This window comes from Hemiscyllium ocellatum, chromosome 7, assembly GCF_020745735.1.
Source record: "Hemiscyllium ocellatum isolate sHemOce1 chromosome 7, sHemOce1.pat.X.cur, whole genome shotgun sequence".
Lineage (NCBI taxonomy): Eukaryota > Metazoa > Chordata > Chondrichthyes > Orectolobiformes > Hemiscylliidae > Hemiscyllium > Hemiscyllium ocellatum.
The window spans coordinates 52,498,897-52,519,261 of record NC_083407.1 but is presented as its reverse complement, the minus strand read 5'-3'; the positions used below and the strand labels follow the sequence as shown (position 1 = coordinate 52,519,261).

Genomic DNA, 20,365 nt, shown 5'->3' with positions numbered 1-20,365 from the left:
TCCATGAACAAGACTGAAATGAGGGCCTTGAAAGGACAGCCAAAAGAAGATGGCTGATGGGTGTATGCTATGACATGCATTGTACATTAAGAAGCCTTTGTCCAGATCCACAGGAGCATGCTTGCATCCAGAGCACTACCTTGATGCTAGACCTTGTACAGAGTGAGGAATGCATTCTTTGCAGCATGAAAGTGGTGGCCCATTTTGTTCAAATATTAATGGGTTTGCCCATGATATTGTGTTTGATGGTTGATGATGCAACCTTCATTGCAACTCAGCCAAACCAACATTAGAGATTTTGTACACAAATTTAACTTGTTGCGTTGCCAGCTGAGGTTGCTGTTGTGGATTGCAGTGTGCAAAAAGATCACCAGATGTCACAGCAGTTCATTAGCCCAACAGATTCCTAGGTACATTTCATTGGCTGAATTGGTAGCTGTGATTCTGTGGAACATGTTGCCCCCTCTTAAGAAGATAGTGTTCATCCTTTATTGCTTGCCACTCTGTCAATGCCCTTACTGTACCCGGTCAGGCAGCCACCATGCTAGGATGGTGAAGTCCACAGCTGAGCATAGCATTTCCTGTAATCTTTGCAATTTGAAGCAGTGTTGAAAAGCACTAAATACATATGGAATTTCAGTAACTGTGGTTCTGTTCGCCGAGCTGGGAGTTTTTGTTGCAAATGTTTCATCCCCTTTCTAGGTGACATCCTCAGTGCTTGGGAGCCTCCTGTGAAGTGCTTCTGTGATGTTTCCTCCAGCATTTATAGTGGTTTGTCTCTGCCGCTTCCGGTTGTCAGTTGCTGTCTGCTGCAGTGGCAGTATATTGGGTCCAGGTCGATGTGTTTGTTGGTAGAATATGTGGATGAGTGCCATGCCTCTAGGAATTCCCTGGCTGTTCTCTGTTTGGCTTGCTCTATAATAGTAGTGTTGTCCCAGTCGAATTCATGTTGTTTGTCATCTGCGTGTTGTACCTTTAGTCTAGATATAGCTATTGAGCATGTGAAAATGGAGCTATGAGGTTGTGTCATCAGATCCCATTGGATTGGAGTTTGGGTCTATAAGCTTCAAAGAAGACATTTCTCCTAGCATCCTTCATTCAGTAGTAATGCTCAATGTAACATTTTGCTGTTCACTCACAAGAGTGTAGATCTCAAATTATGAGAGAGGGCAGTGTGAAGATCATGTTGGTACACATCATTGTGATAGAAAGGAAAATATCTGAATATCTCAACAAATCCGGAGAAGTATTGAAATACTGTCTGATTAAAGGATGAAGGGATTTAAAATAATTAGAGCGTTTCTTATATTGCTCTTCCCTAATGAAAGCTGCTACAACGGATGGACAATTGAAGCTCGCTATTTATATGATTACGCAAGGTTTACAACAAAAGAACTTCACAATTACTTTCTATCTTGTAACAAGACCAATCAATACATTTATATTTCTCCACAAGAATCTATTCTGCCTAATTCTAAATTTACTGTATTTGAGTAGCGTAATGCAAATTTTTATGCATGCAAATATAAAATCGTAGCTGAGTTATATCATTTTTATTTCAAATACTCTATCTATTTTTTGACTTTTAAAAATTGCAGAACCATAAGAATACTCTGGGAGTAATTGAAATACATTTTAAGCAATATTTATGCCATAGAGAGAAAATCCATAACTGACACCCCTTGAATATTAGTATAAAGCTTGAATCAACTTCAAATTATACAGGGTAGTATTTATCTTTTTTACAGTTGTTTGATCGGTTGAAACTCTTTGGGATGCCTGCAAAACACCAACCAGACTTCATCTACCTACGACATGTGCCTCTTCGGAAGGTTCACCTCTTCACTGTGATTCAGACTTCTTGTTTGATTATCCTTTGGATAATAAAAGCTTCTCGGGCTGCCATTGTTTTTCCTATGATGGTATGAACCTATTAATAATAAAGTTAACTCCAAATTATTTTGGAAATGAAATCAAAATGCAAATGAAGTTATTAATACTACTTAAAATTATTTTAGTGACAATGCGTTAAATTTAAGATATGCAATTATTATATTGATTTAGTTCATCAAACCCTTAAAAATAAATATTTATTAAATATGCTCACAAATTAAACATTTTACATGCATTTTTGAATGTATAATGTAAATAGGAAATTACTTAAAAGTGGAAATACATGGAAGATTTGTTGCACTTTTGAAACAATAGAGTTACTTCTACAACAAAAGCAATATACTGCAGGTACTGAAAACCTGAAATAAAAGGAAAAAAATTGCTGGAGAAACTTAGCATGTCTGGCACAAGTGTCGTGTTGGGCTCAAAACTTTAACTTTGATTCTCTTCCCACAGATGATGCTAGGAATTCTGGGTTTCTCCAGCACTTTCAGAGGTTGTTTCTCAGTTTCACAGTTATGGTTTTCTATGTTAATAACATCTTTAGTTTTCTCCTATATTAGTGACTGTTGAAGTTTGACATATTACAGGTATTGGCCCTCGTGTTTGTCCGAAAACTGATGGATTTCATCTTCACTAAGCGAGAGCTGAGCTGGCTAGATGATGTGATGCCTGAAAGTAAAAAGAAAAAATTGGAAGATGAAGAAAAAGAAGTAAGAGAATTGAGGGAGGGTTTTCCTAGTTTACACTGCTATTTTTGGGGTCACATTAGGATAGTCAGAAGAGGACAGATAAACAATGTCCCACCAAGTTTACATCCTGTCTTATTTTCAAATGAATGAATCTGGTACCATGTGAATGACTTAGCTTAGAAGGGTTGCTGTGTCTTAATGTGCCTGTCTCACTATTTTTTGCCCTTTTGATTTTTGATTAGTCCTAAACTTTACTATTTAGTCGTCCTTGCCCCTCTCTTCAATTGTCATGCTATCTTTCATTACTCTCTTCTGAGGTAATCTTCCCTTCCAGTTCCCTACCTCAATCTTTCAGCTACTTGCCAACCTGCCTGCTCTCTTGCTACTGTGCAAAGTTTGCTTTCCTTCTAGTACCCACGCTTATGGCTCCTACCCATCCAACTCATTCCTTCTCCTCTATCGTCCACTGCAGACTTTGCCAGCTGATCAATTGATACTTCCTTCCACACATCACCCTCCAGAATGTCCATTCATTTGTCTGCAGGTTCCTTGCTATTCATTACTTTATAATAAATTTAAGGCCCTCAGCACCAAGTATTAAAGTGGTGGATCATATGAAGTTAGGAGTCTGCCTGCTGCCTTCTACACCACCCCATTGTGCCTACGTGTCCATTTTTGCTCTTAAATGACCAATTAATTCCTACTTTATAGGGAAGAATTGTGAATACTTCCTTTGAGGGATTTCCTACTTCCACTTAACTGGCATCCAAAATACATTACAATCAGTGATCAGACAAGAAGTGTTATTTGACTAGCCAGCAGCTCTCTAGGACAGATCACCTCCCAGATGGGGGCAGTGCTCCCAATCTACCTGAATTATGCTTTCCTGTCTTAATCTCGCGGTTGGGCAACTAGGTTTCAGGTGGACAGATTTGCCATCTGAAAAGTCTGTGGTCATGGTTGGGGGTGTAAGCAAAATGCCCCTTGTAAAATATACCTCCACATTCACATCATAGCCTGGTGGCTGAGACATAATGACTCCTTTCCCAAATTAAACCCCTTGTTAACCAATGGCCTTGCCCAGACAATTATGTACTTGTGTGTTCAGGCTCACATGAAAACTGCCTTTAAGTGTGCTCAGGTGAGTGTTGTGCTTTTGTGGATACACATTGTATACTTTTCTCAAGTGTCTTGAATATATATGGAGAATGTGAGGATTGCAGATGCTGGAGGGTCAGAGTGGAAAACAGTAGCACTGGAAAGGCACAGCATGTCAGGCAGCATCTGAGGAGCAGAAGAGTCAATGTTTCGGGCATAAATGCCCAAAATATCAACTCTCCTGCTCCTCAGATGCCGCCTGACCCACTGTGCTTTTCCAGCGCCATCCTTTTTGACTCTTGAGTATGTATGTTAATCCTTGGGAATATTCCCTAGTATTGCTTGCATTTTTTACTAAATTGGTACATTATCAGTAGCATACTGTCTTTTCCGTTGTTGTTATGGGGAGGGAGTTTGGTGTAACATTTTGCTGGTTGCTTCTGATGGGCACAGGACACTAATGAAGAAAGTAACCATCTTTCTTTTCCAGCTCTAGCCTGAGATGTTGAAACAACAGTCTGGCTTCCTTCAATGCAGCTGGGGCTGGCAGGGTTATTATGGCAAGTCCTGAAATAGATCTTTAATTGGCCATTAACTGGTCGGTTAAGGGTCTCAGTAACTGGCAGGTAGCTCAGCTCGTTGATGATTTACCTGCTGTCTGTTTTACAGATGGATCAAGATGGGGCGGGAAGCTAACTGTTTTATTTTATATAACCCTGATCTGCAAATAAGTCATCTGTGGGCAGAAAAATTCTCCCATATTATTTTTTTATTTTTGAATGCAGCACAATTGTCCTGCAATGAAACCAAGCCAGTTGGCATAAATTGCATACAAGATTGTACAGCCTCCTGGCACAAAAAGCCTGATTTGGAGCAAGCTTCAATAACAAATCGTGGTTGCACTTGATATTCACTTACATTTCAAGAAGCATAATCCAGAAAGATAGCTTGGGTTCAGTAAAAGTACTCGAGAGAAGCCCAATGATCAAATTGCATCGAAATGGGGAGGGGGAAAATGAGACCCAAACTCTGACATGCCATTTATTTGTTCAAGTGAATTGATGTTAACAGTTTGCTTTTTATTAATTCCTAAGGAAGAACAAATAATGTTGGCAATAGAAGAAGAAGGAACAATTCAGTTACCTTTGGATGGAGGTTACAGGTAGGACTTTATAGAAAGAATATATAAAGCATTTCTTTGAAATACTTTTTTTACTTGACAGCTAATAAAATCTCTACACCTTTTTAATTCTACTCTCATCAAACAGCAGGCTGTACTTTATAAACCAGCATGTAATAAGAATGAAGGACTGATTTCCCTGTTGTCCCAGGAAGTGGACAGCTGACAATGTATCCAAATCCCATAGTGCTTGTAGTGTTTGCAGTCCATGTGCATTTGGTAGATCATGGTATTTTGCATAATTAGTTATATCTCCTGCAGGATTTCCACTTACGCATAGCTCACCTGCCGGCTTCATAGATATGTAGCTGTGAGACTGACTGCCAGCAACATGTGGTTTGTTAAAAAAATGGTAGCCATGATGTGGAGGTCCCGGCATTGGACCAGGGTGGACAAAGTCAGAAGTCACACAACCCCAGGTTAGAGATAAACAGGTTTATTTGAAATCACAAGCGTTCAGAACACTGTTGCTTTGTCAGGTGAAGTTGAAGGAAGTGCTCAGGCACCGAATTTACATGTAGAAAGGTAATGGCAAGATAATCCCAGGTAATTAGGAGTGTAGAAAGATAAGCACAAAAGATGTTAGTGGCATGTGGACAGGCTGAATAACAAGCCTTTGCAGATGATCAAAGTGTCAAAAGGTGTGAGTAAAATGTCAATAGCTGAATAGCAAGTGACGGGATGACCTATGATCTAATTAATAGTTACAAAATATCAAAAATAGATTAGTGCTAGAGTCAAACTAAATGGCTAGAATATCATCATCATTATAAGAATTACATTACAAGAGTCTAACCAAAGTAACAAGTCATCTAAAACTGTATAAACTAATTAAGGTAGAGAGATAACAAGTTATCAAGGTAATGGTGTCAAAACAGAGCAGTAACGATGGTTTTACACATGCACAGAAGTATGGTGAGGCTACATGAACTGAAGACCATGGTTCAGGCCATCCTAATGGATATGGAACTTTGCCATCAGTTTCTGTTTGGCAATTCTGTGTATCTCAAAGGCCGCCTTAGAGGATGCTTACCCAAAGATCAGAGGTTGAATATCCTTGACCACTGGGAGGGAACACTCCTGCCTGGTGATTGTTGCAGTGTCCATTCATCTGTTGTCATAGTGTCCTCATGGTCTCACTGATGTACCATACCACAGGGCATCCTTTCTTACAGCATATGAGGGTAGACAATGTTGGCCAAGTCACATGAGTATGCATCGGGGAACACTTAAGCATTCAAGGACATTTGTTCTCTGACCTTCGGATTAGCATCCTTGAAGATGGCTTTTGAGATACACAGCAAAACAGAATTGCCGAGCAGGAACTGATAGCCTAGTTCCATACGCATTAGGACAGACGAAACTGTGATCTTGGGTTCATGTCACAATACATGTAACCCCACCATACTGTTTCTTGTTTGTAAAATCGTCCTCACTATTCATGCAACTTCTGTACCTATCTTGTTATTCCAGCTGTTTGGTTTGTCTCCAGCACCGTCTAATCTTTGATATTTTGTAATGATTAATCGGATCATTGGTCATCCCTTCAGTTGCTATTCAGCTATTGAAACTTCACTCACACTGTTTTACACTTTTGATCTTCTGGAAAGGCCTGTAATTCAGCCTGTCAACATGCCACACACCATTTCTATTAATCTTTTGACACCCTTAATTACCTGGGATTATCTTGCCTTTACCCCTCTCCATATAAAGTCTTTGCCTCTGCGCTTCCCTCAAATTCACCTGATGGAAGGAGCACTGCTCTGAATGCTTCTGATTTCAAATAAACCTGTTGGATTCTAACCTGGTATCATGTGACTTCTGACTTTGTTAAAAAAAACATTGATGAAGTTTTGAGGTCTGAATGTAGTTGGTAGTTTACAGTTCTATCCCATGACTGACTCCCTGAGATCAACCCTGATCTGAAAATGCCCAAGCAAAAGGCTTAACATTAACTTCTTTGAAAGCCCCTCAAAGTAGCTCTTGTTGAATCAGAGGTAGAGGAAATGGAGGTTGAAAGTCTAGAGACATTCAGCTCAATTTTACACCTGCCCTTGTCCTGCACTTGCTATAGATGGACCCTAGTCTTGTTTATGCCTTGTTAAAGGCCTGAAATTGAACAGACATATAATGGACAGTAAGGAATTCTGACCCTATTACTTCTGCTTTGCATCAAAGGATTGTACATTTTCTTAACAAAAATGCAGGAACAGAATACAAGGTGGAGTATAGGAAAAATATCTGGTTGTAACAGGCTGCTCCTTTTTTGAGGTATTTTCGGTGTTGGAGGTGAGTTCCTCAAATTCCAGGAGCAGTAATTACTGTTGTATATGCTGTTGCATTGTTTTGGAACTTTGGAGAGAAAAAAAGTCAAAACAATGGCACTTTTAAAAGGGAGAGGAACAGACAAAGGCAGCACATGGTGAGGAGAGAGAGAACCCAAACTGCTAACTGAAACAGCAGTGAGCCAGCGCAGCTACTGCCTTTGCTGTTTGAATTCATGTTTGAATATGTCTTGGAATATTAACAAACGGTGAAATTCACAACTAATCTTGGAGGAACCTGTTTGGGAGAGTTCACAGCACAGAGACAGATAAGTGAATAGATTTAAGTGTGGGCATGGGGCCTTGCTGTAAGTCTGTAGTAGTGAATAGAGTGGGTTCTTTCTTGATTATATGGTTTACTGAGATATGTCTTTTGATTACACTTAAAAATATAAGCCATAATTATTAAGTTAGCCTTGAGCAATGTTTTGTAGAGGAATAAGATGGGATTATTTTCTGGGTCTGCAGTTTGGAAGAAGCAAAAATGGCCCTTAGTAGAATAATATGCTGTTCATGTTGGATGTGGGAGTTGAGGGAGAGTTTACGTGCTACTGAGGATAATATCTGCAATAAATGCCGTTGGTTACGAATCCTATCATATCGAATAGATAGGTTAGATTAGATTAGATTACTTACAGTATGGAAACAGGCCCTTCGGCCCAACAAGTCCACACCGACCCGCCAAAGCGCAACCCACCCATACCCCTACATTTACCTCTTGCCTAACACTACGGACAATTTAGCATGGCCAATTCACCTGACCCGCACATCTTTGAACTGTGGGAGGAAACCAGAGAACCCGGAGGAAACCCATGCAGACACGGGGAAATTGTGCAAACTCCACACAGTCAGTTGCCTGAGGTGGAAATTGAACCCGGGTCTCAGGCGCTGTGAGGCAGCAGTGCTAACCACCGTGCCACCGTGCCGCCCATTTGGAGTGACAGTTAGAGGCAATGAGGAATTTACAAGAACAAGGGGGTGTGATGGATGGCAGTTATAGGAAGGGGGAAATGTCGCAGATGCAGTCACATAGATAGGTTAGCTCCAGGAAAGGTAAGAGAGGTAGGCAGGTCATGCAGAGGTCTTCTGTGACTATCCCCATTTCAAACAAGTATGCTGTTTTGGAAAATGTAGGGGGTGATGGATTATCAGGGGAATGTAGCAGAAACAGCCAAGTTTCTGGTATTGAGACTGGCTCTAATGCAATGAGTGGTACGCCCAGTTCCAAGAGATCGATTGTGTTAGGGGACTGTCTAATCCAAGGCACAGACAGATGTTTCTGTGGCCAGCAATGAAAAATCAGAATGGTGAGTTACTTCCCTGGTACCAGGATCAAGGATGTCTCAGAGAGGGTGCAGAATGATCTCATGGGGGAGAGGGGCCAACAGGAGGTCATTATACACCTTGGAACCAATGAATAGGAAGGGAGAAGTTTGAGATTCTGAAGGGAGAATAGAGAGAATTAGGCAGAAGTTCAAAAAGGAGGTCCTTGAGAGTAGCAATATCTGGAATTCACCCGGTGCTATGAGTTAATGAGGGCAGGAATAGAAGCAGATGAATGCATGCCTGAATTGCTGGTGTATGGGAGAAGGATTTACATTTTTGGATCATTGAAATCTCTTCTGGGGTAAAAGTGACCTTTACAAGAAGGATGGATTGCGCCTAAATTGGAAGGGGACTAATATGCTGTTAGGGTGATTTGCTCGAGCTGCTCTGGAGGATTGAAACTAATTTGGTTTTGGGGGGACCGGTAGTTGAGGCAGGTGTGGACCCAGGGAGATAGTGAGGAAAGAGATCAATCTAAGACTAGTACAGTTGAGAACCGAAGTGAGTCAAACAGTCAGGGCAGGCAAGGACAAGGTAGGACTAATAACTTAAACTGCATTTATTTCAATGCAAGGGGCTGAACTCAGGGCATGGTTAGGAATATGGGACTTGAATATCATAGAATTATAGAAACATGGCTCAGGATGGACAGGACTGGCAGCTTAATGTTCCAGGATACAAATGCTACAGGCAGGACAGAAAGGGGGGGAAAGAGAGGAGGGGGAGTGATGTGTTTGATAAGGGATAGCATTACAGCTGTGCTGAGGGAGGATATTCCTGGAAATACATCCAAGGAAGTTGTTTTGGGGGAACTAAGAAATAAGAAAGAGATGATCACCTTATTGGGACTGTATTACAGACCCCCTAATAGAGTGAAATTGAGAAAGAAATTTGTAAGGAGATTTCAGTTATTTGTAGGGATTATAGGGTGGTTATGGTAGGAGATTGTAACTTTCCAAACATAGACAGGGACTGCCATAGTGTTAAGGATTGCGTTGGAGAGGAATTTAAGTGTGTACAAGAAAAGTTTCTGATTCAGTATGTGGATGTACCTACTGGAGAAGGTGCAAAACTTGGCCTACTCTTGGGAAATAAGGCAGGTCAGGTGACTGAAGTGTCAGTGGGGGAGCACTTTGTGGCCAGCGACCATAATTCTATTCGTTTTAAAAAAGCGATGGAATAAGATGGATCAGATCTAAAAGTTGAAGTTCTAAAACAAAGGCCAATTTTGAGGGTATTACACAAGAACTTTCAAAAGCTGATTGGGGACAGATGTTCGCAGGCAAAGGGACAGCTGGAAAATGGGAAGCCTTCAGAAATGATATAACGAGAATCCAGAGAAAGTATATTCCTGGTAGGGTGAAAGGAAATGCTCGTAGGTATAGGAAATGCTGGAGGACTAAAGAAATTGAGGGTTTGGTTAAGAAAAAGAAGGAAGCATATGTCAGGTATAGACAAGACCGATCAAATGATTCCTTGGAAGAGTATAAAGGCAATAGGAGTATACTTAAGACATGAGATAGCTTTGGCAAATAGAGTTAAGGAGAATCCAAAGGGTTTTTACAAGTGCATTAAGGACAACAGGGTAACTAGGGAGAGAATTGGGCCCCTCAAAGATCAGCAAGGTGGCCTTTGTGTGGAGCCGCAGGGGATGGGAGAGATACTAAACGAATATTTTGCATCTGTGTTTACTGTGGAAAAGAACGTTGAAGACATAGAATGTAAGGAAATAGATGGTGACATCTTGAACAATGTGCGCATTATAGTGGAGGAAGTGTTGGATGTCTTGAAACGCATAAAAGTAGATAAATACCCAGGACCTGATCAGTTGTACCCTAAAACTCTGTGGGAAGCTAGAGAAGTGATTGCTGGGCCTTTTGTTGAGATATTTGTATCATCGATAGTCACAGGTGAGGTGCCGGAAGACTGGAAATTGGCTAATGCGGTGCTACTGTTTAAGAAGGGTGGTAAGGACAAGCCAGGGAACTATAGACCAGTGAACCTGACATTGGTGGTGGGCACGTTGTTGCAGAGAATCCTGAGGGACAGGGTGTACATGTATATGCAAAGGCATGGACTGATTAGGGATAGTCAGCATGGCTTTGTGCATGGGAAATCATGTCTCTCTAACTTGATTGAGCTTTTTGAAGAAGCAACAAAGAGGATTATAGAACATAGGACATTACAGAGCATTACAGGCCCTTCGGCCCTCGATGTTGCGCCGACTTGTCATACCAACCTGAAGCCCATCTAACCTACACCATTCCATGCACATCCATATGCTTGTCCAATGACGACTTAAATGTACTTAAAATTGGTGAATCTACTACCATTGCAGGCAAAGCATTCTTACTACTCTTACTACTCTGAGTAAAGAAACTACCTCTGACACCTGTCCTATATCTATCACCCCTCAGTTTAAAGCTATGCCCCCTCGTGCTCGCTGTCACCATACTTGTAAAAACGGTCTCCCTGTCCACCTGTCTAACCCTCTGATTATTTTAAATGTCTCTATTAAGTCACCTCTCAACCTTCTTCTCTCTAACAAAAACAGCCTCAAGTCCCTCAGCCTTTCCTCGTAAGACTTTCCCTCCATACCAGGCAACATCCGAGTAAATCTCCTCTGCACCCTTTCCAAAGTTTTCAGATCCTTCTTATAATGTGGTGACCAGAACTGTACACAATACTCCAATTGTGGCCGCACCAGAGTTTTGTACAGCTGTAGCATAACCTCATGGTTCCGGAACTCGATCCCTCTATTAATAAAAGCTAAAATACTGTATGCCTTCTTAACAACCCTGTCAACCTGGGTGGCAACTTTCAAGAATCTGTGTACCAGATATCTCTCCACCCTTCAGGCACTCTGCCTTTATTCCTGATGAAGGGCTTTTGCCTGAAATGTCAATTTTACTGCTCCTCGGATGCTGCCTGAACTGCTTTGCTTTTCCAGCATCACTAATCTAGAATCTGGTTTCCAGCATTTGCAGTCATTGTTTTTACCTATATCTCCCACAATCCCATTCCTCTGCATTTTGTACAATAGCCTGCTGTGGGAAACCTTACCAAAGGCCTTGCTGAAATCCATATACACCACATGAATCGATTTACTCTCATCTACCTGTTTGGTCACCTTGATGAGGGCAGAGCGATAGATATGATCTATATAGACTTCAGTAAGGCGTTCAACAAGGTTCCCATGGAAGACTGGATATCAAGGTTAGATCTCATTGAATACAGGGAAAACTAGCCATTTGGATACAGAACTGGCTCAAAGGTAGAAGACAGAGGGTGGCGGTGGCAGGTTGTTTTTCAAACTGGAGGCCTGTGACCAGTGGATTGCCACGAGGATCGGTGCAGGGTCCACTATTTATCATTTATGTGAATGGATGTGAGCTTATGAGGTGTAGTTAGTAAGTTTGCAGAAGACACCAAAGTTGGAGGTGTAGTGGACAACAAAGAAGGTTACCTTGGATTACAAGGGGATCTTGATCAGATGAGCTAATGGGCTGAGGAGTAACAGACACAGTTTAATTTAGATAAATGCAAGGTGCTGCATTTTGGGAAAGCAAATCTTAGCAGGACTTATACACTTAATGGTAAGGTCCTAGGGAGTGTTGCTGAACAAAGAGACCTTGGAGTGCAGGTTCATAGCTTCTTGAAAGTGGAGTTGCAGGTAGATAGGATAGTGAAGGTGGCGTTTGGTATGCTTTCCTTTATTTGTCAGAGTATTGAGTGCAGGAGTCAGGAGATCATGTTGCGCCTGTACAAGACACTGGTAGGCCACTTTTGGAATATTGTGTGCAATTCTGGTCTCCTTGTGAAACTTTAAAGGGTTCCGAAAAGATTTGCAAGGATGTTGCCAGGGCTGGAGGATTTGAACTATTGGGAGAAGTTGAATAGGCTAGGGCTGTTTTCCCTAGAGTGTCAGAGGTTGAAGGGTGACCTTATAGAGGTTTGTAAAATCATGAGGGGCACGGATAGGCTAAATAGACAAAACCTTTCCCTGGGGTGGGGGACTCCAGAACTAGAGAGCAAAGTCTAGTGTGAGAGAGAAAAGATATAAAAGAGACCTTGGGGCAATATTTTCACACAGATAGTGGTGGAGGCTAATACAATTGCAACATTTAAAAGGCATCTGAATTGGTATATGAATAGGAGGAGTTTGGAGGGATATGGGCTGGGTGCTGGCAACTGGGAATAGATTGGGTTGGGATATCTAGTTGGCATGGACAAGTTGGACCAAACCGCTTGTTTCCATGCTGTACATCTCTATGACTCTATAACATCTACCTCCATGTCCATGTTGATAGCTAATGCATTTTATAGTTTTTTTTTTAGTTTGTGTGAAGATTCAAGTTTTGCATTTAAATTGCTTCTTTTGCAGAAACTACATTCAAAATGTATTGTAACTGTGCTGAAATGTTAGCACCAAAGAATTATCAATCATTTAGAAATAATGATGACTATCAAGAGATTTTTCAATCTTCTTTAGGGATGATCCTTCTGTTATTAACATTTCTGACGAAATGGCCAAAACTGCTGTCTGGAAAGCACTCCCAATGAATACTGGAAATGCAAAAAATAAAGACACTTTCTTTGCATCAAAAAGGTATGTATTTTATCTCCATTCAATTTCTTGGTTCATTGAAAAAATACTGTATCTTTTTGGTAATCTAAACTAAGAGTAGATATGAAAGAAGCATGTTAGTGTTTAAAACATTTGGAAGAGGAATGTCTTACATCTGAGTATTTCTAGTTACCACAGGCTGGATTTTAATTTCCTGACATGCTGGGATTGGAGTGAGTGTGAGGGTGCTGCTCAGTACTATGAGGGAAATATGAAATTAACTGCAGCATGCAAATATGTTTTTTAAAGCCAACCATTATAATGTCATAGCATTACCTGGTTTGTTGGACAGTTAGGTTAAGTGGGAATGAGACATATGGTGGGACAGTGGCTCAATGATTTTCATTGCTGCCTCACAGCATCAGGGACTTGGGTTCAATTCCAGCCACGGGCAGCTATCTGTGTGCAATTTGCACATTCTCCCTGTATCTATGTGGGTTTCCTCTGGGTGCTATAGTTTCCTCCCACAGTCCAAAGATGTGCAGGCGAGGTGGCTTATCAAGTCATACAGCATTGAATCAGACACTTTGGTCTAACTAGTCAGCACTGACCATGTTCCCAAACTAAATTAGTTCCATTTAGCCCATATACCTCCAAACCTTTCCTGTTCATTTCCTACCTGTCCAAATGTCTTTTAAATGTTGTAACTGGACCTGCCTTTACCACTTCCTCTGGCAGTTCATTGCACACATGAATTTCTCTCTGCGTAGAATCACAGAATCCCTACAGTGTGGAAACAGCTTATTCGGCCCAACAAGTTCATAACAACTCTCCAAAGAGCATCCTACCCAGACTTACCCCCCAAACCGATCTCTATAACCCTGCATTTCCCATGGCTAATCCCCCTAGCCTGCACATCCCTGGACACTATGGGAAATTTAACATGACCAATTCACCTAACCTACATCCTCAGATTGTGGGAGAAAACCAGAGCATCCAGAGGAAACCCTTGTAGACACCGAGAGAATGTACAAACTCCACACAGAGTGTGTGGAAAAGTTGCCCCTCATACACCTCATGCTCCAGTGAAAATGTCCCAGCCTATCCAGCCTCTCTTTATAACTCAAACCCTCCATTCTCAGCAGTAACCTAGTAAATCTTTTCTGAACCCTTTCCAATTTGTTAAAATCCTTGCTATAGCAGAGCGACCAGAACTGTACACAGTATTCCAGGAGAGGCTTCACTAAGATCCCATACAACTTCAACATGACATCCCAACTCCTATACTCAAAGGTCTAAGCAATGAAAGCAAGTATACAAAATGGCTTCTTAACCACCCTGTCTACCTGTGATGCAAATTTCAAATAAGGCATAGAAGGCTATGGGATTAGAATAATTAGGTGGTTGTTTTTGATGGTGCAGACTCAATGCGCCAAATGGCCTTTTCCTCTGCTTAAATTTAGAATAAGAATAATTTACTGAAAGGTATGGCAGGGAAGGTCAGTTGTATGGGTTGCATAGGCGGCAGTTGTGAGAAATCTTAGTCATCCCTGGCATCTGAGCCATAGGCGAAAGTGAGGACTACAGATGCTGGAGATCAGAGTCTAGATTAGAGTGATACTGGAAAAGCCCAGCAGGTCAGGCAGCATCTGAGGAGCAGGAAAATCAATATTTCAGACAAAAGCCCTTCATCAGGAATGGATGAGCCATCTCATCTGCAAGAAGTCCATCATTTTGACCAGTTAGACTAGTGGGTTATAGAGTTTAAGCATTGGCTGGAGGCACAACAGTGCACTTATGAGGCTGAGAGCTGCATAGATAGCTTATTTTTAGATGCAGTCACCCCGCAGCTTCAGGAGATGCAGTTGTTTTCCATTTCAATAAAACCACCTTGCTACCATGCTAACAACTCATCCTTGACCTACAGTAGTGTTCTAGTGAAGCTCAACACAAGCTGAAGGAACAACAAGAGTCAACAACAATAAACTTCGGCACTTTGCAGCCTCTAGGACTCAGTATTGAGTTCCATAGTTTCAGAGTATGATCTCTGTATTCCATTTTTCTTACATCCCCATCCTTCCGCAGCATTGATTTGTAGACTTAGTGTGCCTGCTCTGCTGAGAACAGTCTCCTTTTCACAGTCAATTTTACACCGATTTTACATCTGAATTTCTCCTTTACCAGTTTTGTCACTGTCTTTGTCTTTTTTTCTGGCCATGCTCACCATTTGTACACCTTGCTCTTCTTCCCTGTCTGGTACTAACATAAAAAACAACTATTCTAGCTCCTTTCAGTTCCAAAGACAACTCATTCAGAACTGAAAGCATAAACTCTGTTTTTCTCTCCAAAGATGATACCAGACTTTGAGTTTCTCCAGCACTTTCTGTTTTATTTCAGTTTTCCAACATCCAGACTATTTTGCTTTTATCAGAGAGAGACCTTGGTGTACATAGAGTCATAGAGTCATAGAGATGTACAGCATGGAAACAGACCCTTCGGTCCAACCTGTCCATGCCGACCAGCTATCCCAACCCAATCAAGTCCCACCTGCCTGCATAGATCCTTGAAGACAGCAGGATAAGTAGATATAGCTGTTAATCTATATTAGTCAAGGCAGGAAATACAGTCATGGGGAGGTTATGATGAGATTGTATAAAAGGTTATTTAAGCCATAACTGGAGAAAAGCATGTCATCCTAATTGTTGTGCTATAAGAAGGTTGAGATTGCGCAAGAGAGGATACAAAGGGGATTCAGTAGGCTTGGCTATGCTAAATTGCCCTTAGTGTCCAGGAATGTGTAGGCTAGTTGGATTAACCACAGGAAATGCAGGGTTACAGGAATAGGGTAGTGGATTGAGTCTGGCTGGGATGCTCTTTGGAGGGTTGGTGTGGACTCAATGAGCTGAATGGCCTGCTTCCACACTGTAGGAATTCTACGATCTTATGTGAGTCAATTTAACTCTTATATTTAAAGGGATGTAGGGAACAGGAAGTTTGATACTTTTTTGGAATTTGGAAGGTGGCACAATGAATTAGCAAAATGCGGTGTGCATTTGTAAAGGCTGTGCCTCGTTTTACTGATGACTCTCTAGATATGATTCTGGAGGCTGTCAGGGCCTGCAGGAGATACTGCTTCTTACTTACGGGAGGAAGAAACCGGCCAATGAAACTAAGACAGTGTGACAGGGACTGAAATGTAAAGGTGAGCACATCCAACTAGACACTGCATCATACCGACACCATCTCTTTCCTTTCCCTAGAGTAGTATCATTCCTAATATAATTAGCTCGCACTGCAACCACCTTTTCTGTCCATGTACTTCCTTGTACCTCATCTATCCATCCACTATGACACTCATTCTCAGCCTTATGTAGTATCATGCCTCTAACTCATAGTCACCATCAACAAATTCATATTATCCATTGATTAATAAATTTCTGTGACTCATACAGATTTCACCCTCTTTTGCTTCAGGAGAAGAGGACTCGACATGAGGAAAAAGGAGAGAAGTAGGTGCAGTCTTGCAATTGACAACTGCAGAGGTGGGCAGTGTGGATCTTGCCAGAGTCACCTCATGCTTAACTATCAGAGATGGAGTCATGCAGCTACCCAGTGATGGAATTAAATATCAAACATGGCATGCACCACTTTATTCATGGTGTGAGTGAACTATGACCAAGTGAATGATGATCACCTAAAACTATCTTAGTTTCACTACAATTATAATTCATGTTTTTAATCTCCCAAAGGACTTTCATGTGAGCTGCAAGAGGTGGTTAAGGAGGGTAATGATGAGTATTCAGAGAAGGCAACTCATTTTCGGGGCACATAGAAATGTGATTCATGCAAACCATGTAAAGAAGATGCATCACATCACAAAGATTCATTACATGATGAATTGCACATCAAAAATGGATATGAGCAGACTTTGGAGACATGCAGAACAATGCAGAGTCTGCATCAGAGGGTGCAGGATTTTCGAAGATCTGCACAGCTACATGCAGAAGCTAAACCTTGTTATTTGACAAGGCGTGGCACTAAATAGATGTGATGTATTACTAAGCATTCCAGATACACTGTGAGCGCATGTCGGGGCATTGAAGAACCTCTCTCAAGCCTGGAAAGCATGAATATTATTGATGAACCAAGTCTTTGGGGTGATCTCTTTGTCCATTACTGAACATGTTGAGTGTCATTCTATCTGGAATTCTTGTTACCCTAATCTTGGCAACACTAATCTATTGCAAAGTACTCTCCAGCTCATTGCTAACATAGTAACAGAGTGGAACATGAGAGGGATAATGATGAAAGGGGACTTGGAACAGCATGGTTGGCTCAAGGTTGTTTCCGTTCTTAACCATTGCAGTCACCTCCACTCTAGTTAATGCCACACTTGCAGATTTGTTTCCTGATAGCTGAGCATGTTGCCTCACTGTTAAATGGAACAATCTTTGGCACAGCTGTGATGGGCTCCAACATTCAGAGAATGCTAACCATATGCAACTTAGCATTCAGGACAAATTCCTGAGTGTTCTGACTGTACTTCTGCTGAAGCCATAGGATTTAAGAATGATATAGATGCACTGGGAAGGAAAGATCTGTAATTATACAAGGGTATGCACATGATTGTATGACACACGGTTAGAATGTCAAGTTTCTGTTTTTGATTTGAGCCCTGAAAATGTTATCTATTTCTACCATTTCCCAATCTTGCCCATTTTTTGCCTTCAGCCTGGCAAATGGGTTTTTCATTTGTGATGAATTGATATTTAATAAGAGCTACAAATCTCCTCAAAACTTATTAATATAATAAGACCAGAAGATGGGCTGTTCTGCCCTTCAAGCCTAGGAGCTTGGTCCAATACTCCAAACTTCCACCTTCCTGCCCTTTCCCCTAACTCTCCATTCCCCTACTGATTAAGAATCTATATATCTCAGCCTTAAATATACACAAGGACTCTACTCCCACAGTCCTCCATTGCAAGGCATTCCAATGATCGCAACTTTCTGAAATAGGAAATTCCTTTTCATCTCAGTATTAAATTGATACCTCTAAATTCTGATGCCCTCTGGTCTTAGACTCTCATTTAAGGAAAACATCTGTCAGCATTTACACTGTCAAGCTCCTTAAGAATTTTATATGTCTGAATAAGATCAACTCTCATTCTTCTAAACTCCAATGAATAGAGTCCCAACCTGTTTAATCTTTGCTCAAAGACAATCCTTCTATACCAGGGATCATCACAGTGAACCTTCTCTGAACTGCCTTCTTTGAAATAAGGGAACCAAAACTACTCTCAGTACTCTAGATATGCTTCACCAGCAACTTTTGGAGTTGCAGTAAGATTTCCCTACTCTTATGTTCTTAACTCCTTTTAAACAGGGGCCACATTCCATTTGTCTTCTTGATTAGCTTCTGCATCAGTGTGCCAGTTTTGTGTTTTATGGAAAAAGTACTCCAATGAATCTTTGTATTGCAGCTTTATGCAGTTTTTCTCTATTTAAATAATACTGTTCTTCTCTCTTCCAAAACAAACAACTTCACATTTTCCCACATTGTACTCCATTTGCCACATTTTTGCCTTACTTACTTATTTTGCCCTACTCATCAATATCTCTTTGCAATCTGTTTATATCCCTCTTGAGATCTGCCTTTCCACCAATTTTTGGTTATCTGCAAATTTGGCTACAATACATTCATTTTCTTCCTCCAAGTCATTAATATATATTGTAAAGTGGTAGTCCCAGCACTGTGGAACCTCACTGGTCATAAGGGCTCTGAGAAAGGAGTCATTTGTAGGTGTGTTTTGTATTGGTAGAGTGAAAACATAGTGGTACCCATTGACTTTATCATGTGACTGGTGTGTGAGTGCCCTGGTGGGCCCTCATGGTATAATTTCAGGCAACAATGTGTGTGTTGCTGTTAGTAGTCTTGGCTGCACCATCTTCCATCACCACCTCCTCAAAATTGTCTGCAGTGACTCTCTGTTCTGTACTTTGTTCCTCTGCCGATTTAATGCATGCTGCAATACAATGTTGTGCTGAATACGTCATGATCAATCTGGAGATCAGGGCTAGAGAGAGTTGAAGGGCAATACCAGTTCTGTCAAGGCACTTGAAGTACATCTTTACCTTGCCAATGGGTTGCTCAATAACACATCTGGTTGTCAAATGGTTTTCATTTTATTATCTTCTGGGACTCATTGAAAAGGTTTCTTGGAAGTGTTTTGAGCCTTGCAAAGTTCTCATCATTGGAGGACTTGTGACATGATTTAGCGAGCTGTCCTACATTATCTGTAATGTATGATTTAGTGAATTAAACTATACAGGCTTCACTATCGCTATCCCTGAATATGCCCTGTCAAATTGGCAGGACAGAGCCAGCAAAACTGATGGTGCAGTTGGATACAGCTGGAGTGTGTTGCCTTGGCAGTCTTCGACATTTACTTTGGATCCCATGAAATCTCAAGGTCTCAACTCAATAATGGGCAAGGATATCTCCCAATGATAACCACCAACAATCCACCACCCTTCCCATCAGCTGATGAATTGGTACTCCTCCATGTTGAACAAAAACTGGATGAAGTACTGAAGATGGCAAGAGCAAAGGATGTACATAGATGTGTATCATGGAGTTTGCCTCAGTACCACTATTATTTGCTGACCTGGCTGATTTCTAAAGCAGACTTCTATTAATATTGGTCTGTAATAGGTGGTGAGGTTGCCAACAGGAGGAAAAACCAACTTGAACTCATTTTCACTAATCTAACTGCTGCAGATGCATTTTCCATTACAGGCATGATTGGCTGAATGGCCTTTTTCTGCACTGTAACAATTCTTTGATTCTGTACTGGTTGAAGCAGCCACTATAGTCCTTGAGAAAACAAAATCCATCTTAACATTGAGGATACCTTCCATCTTGTGTGCCAAATTGTGTAGCATATGAAAAGGTCTAGCAAGTCAAACCTAGACATCCATAAGACATTGTAGGCTGCCATCAACAGAAACATTGTATTTGATCATAGCCTCATGGTAACCTCGTGGCCTGGCATATTACACACTCTACTGTTATGATCAAGACAAGGGATCAATGCTGGTCCAATAAAATATGCGGGGGACATGTCACAAGCCACACCAAATATACAAAAAAATGAGGGGTCAACCTGGTGAAGCTATAATGTAGGACTAGCACACCAAACTGAGAAAGCAACATGTAACAAATAGGGCTAATCTATCCCTCGACGTTTGGACTAGAACTAAGATATGTAGTCATATCCAGTCATAA

At 41.1% G+C, this 20,365-nt stretch overlaps 1 protein-coding gene across 1 annotated transcript in view; it reads left to right on the top strand.

The window, feature by feature from the left end:
- Positions 1–16,696, top strand: part of LOC132817351 (sodium-driven chloride bicarbonate exchanger-like) — a 252,399-nt gene extending 235,703 nt beyond the window's left edge. Inside the window, exons 22-26 of the mRNA XM_060827759.1 lie at positions 1,749–1,922; positions 2,484–2,606; positions 4,778–4,845; positions 13,006–13,122; positions 16,555–16,696. Coding sequence (XP_060683742.1) covers positions 1,749–1,922; positions 2,484–2,606; positions 4,778–4,845; positions 13,006–13,122; positions 16,555–16,696 — 624 coding nt within the window. The remainder of the gene's footprint in view (positions 1–1,748; positions 1,923–2,483; positions 2,607–4,777; positions 4,846–13,005; positions 13,123–16,554) is intronic.
- The last annotated feature ends 3,669 nt before the right edge of the window (positions 16,697–20,365 follow it).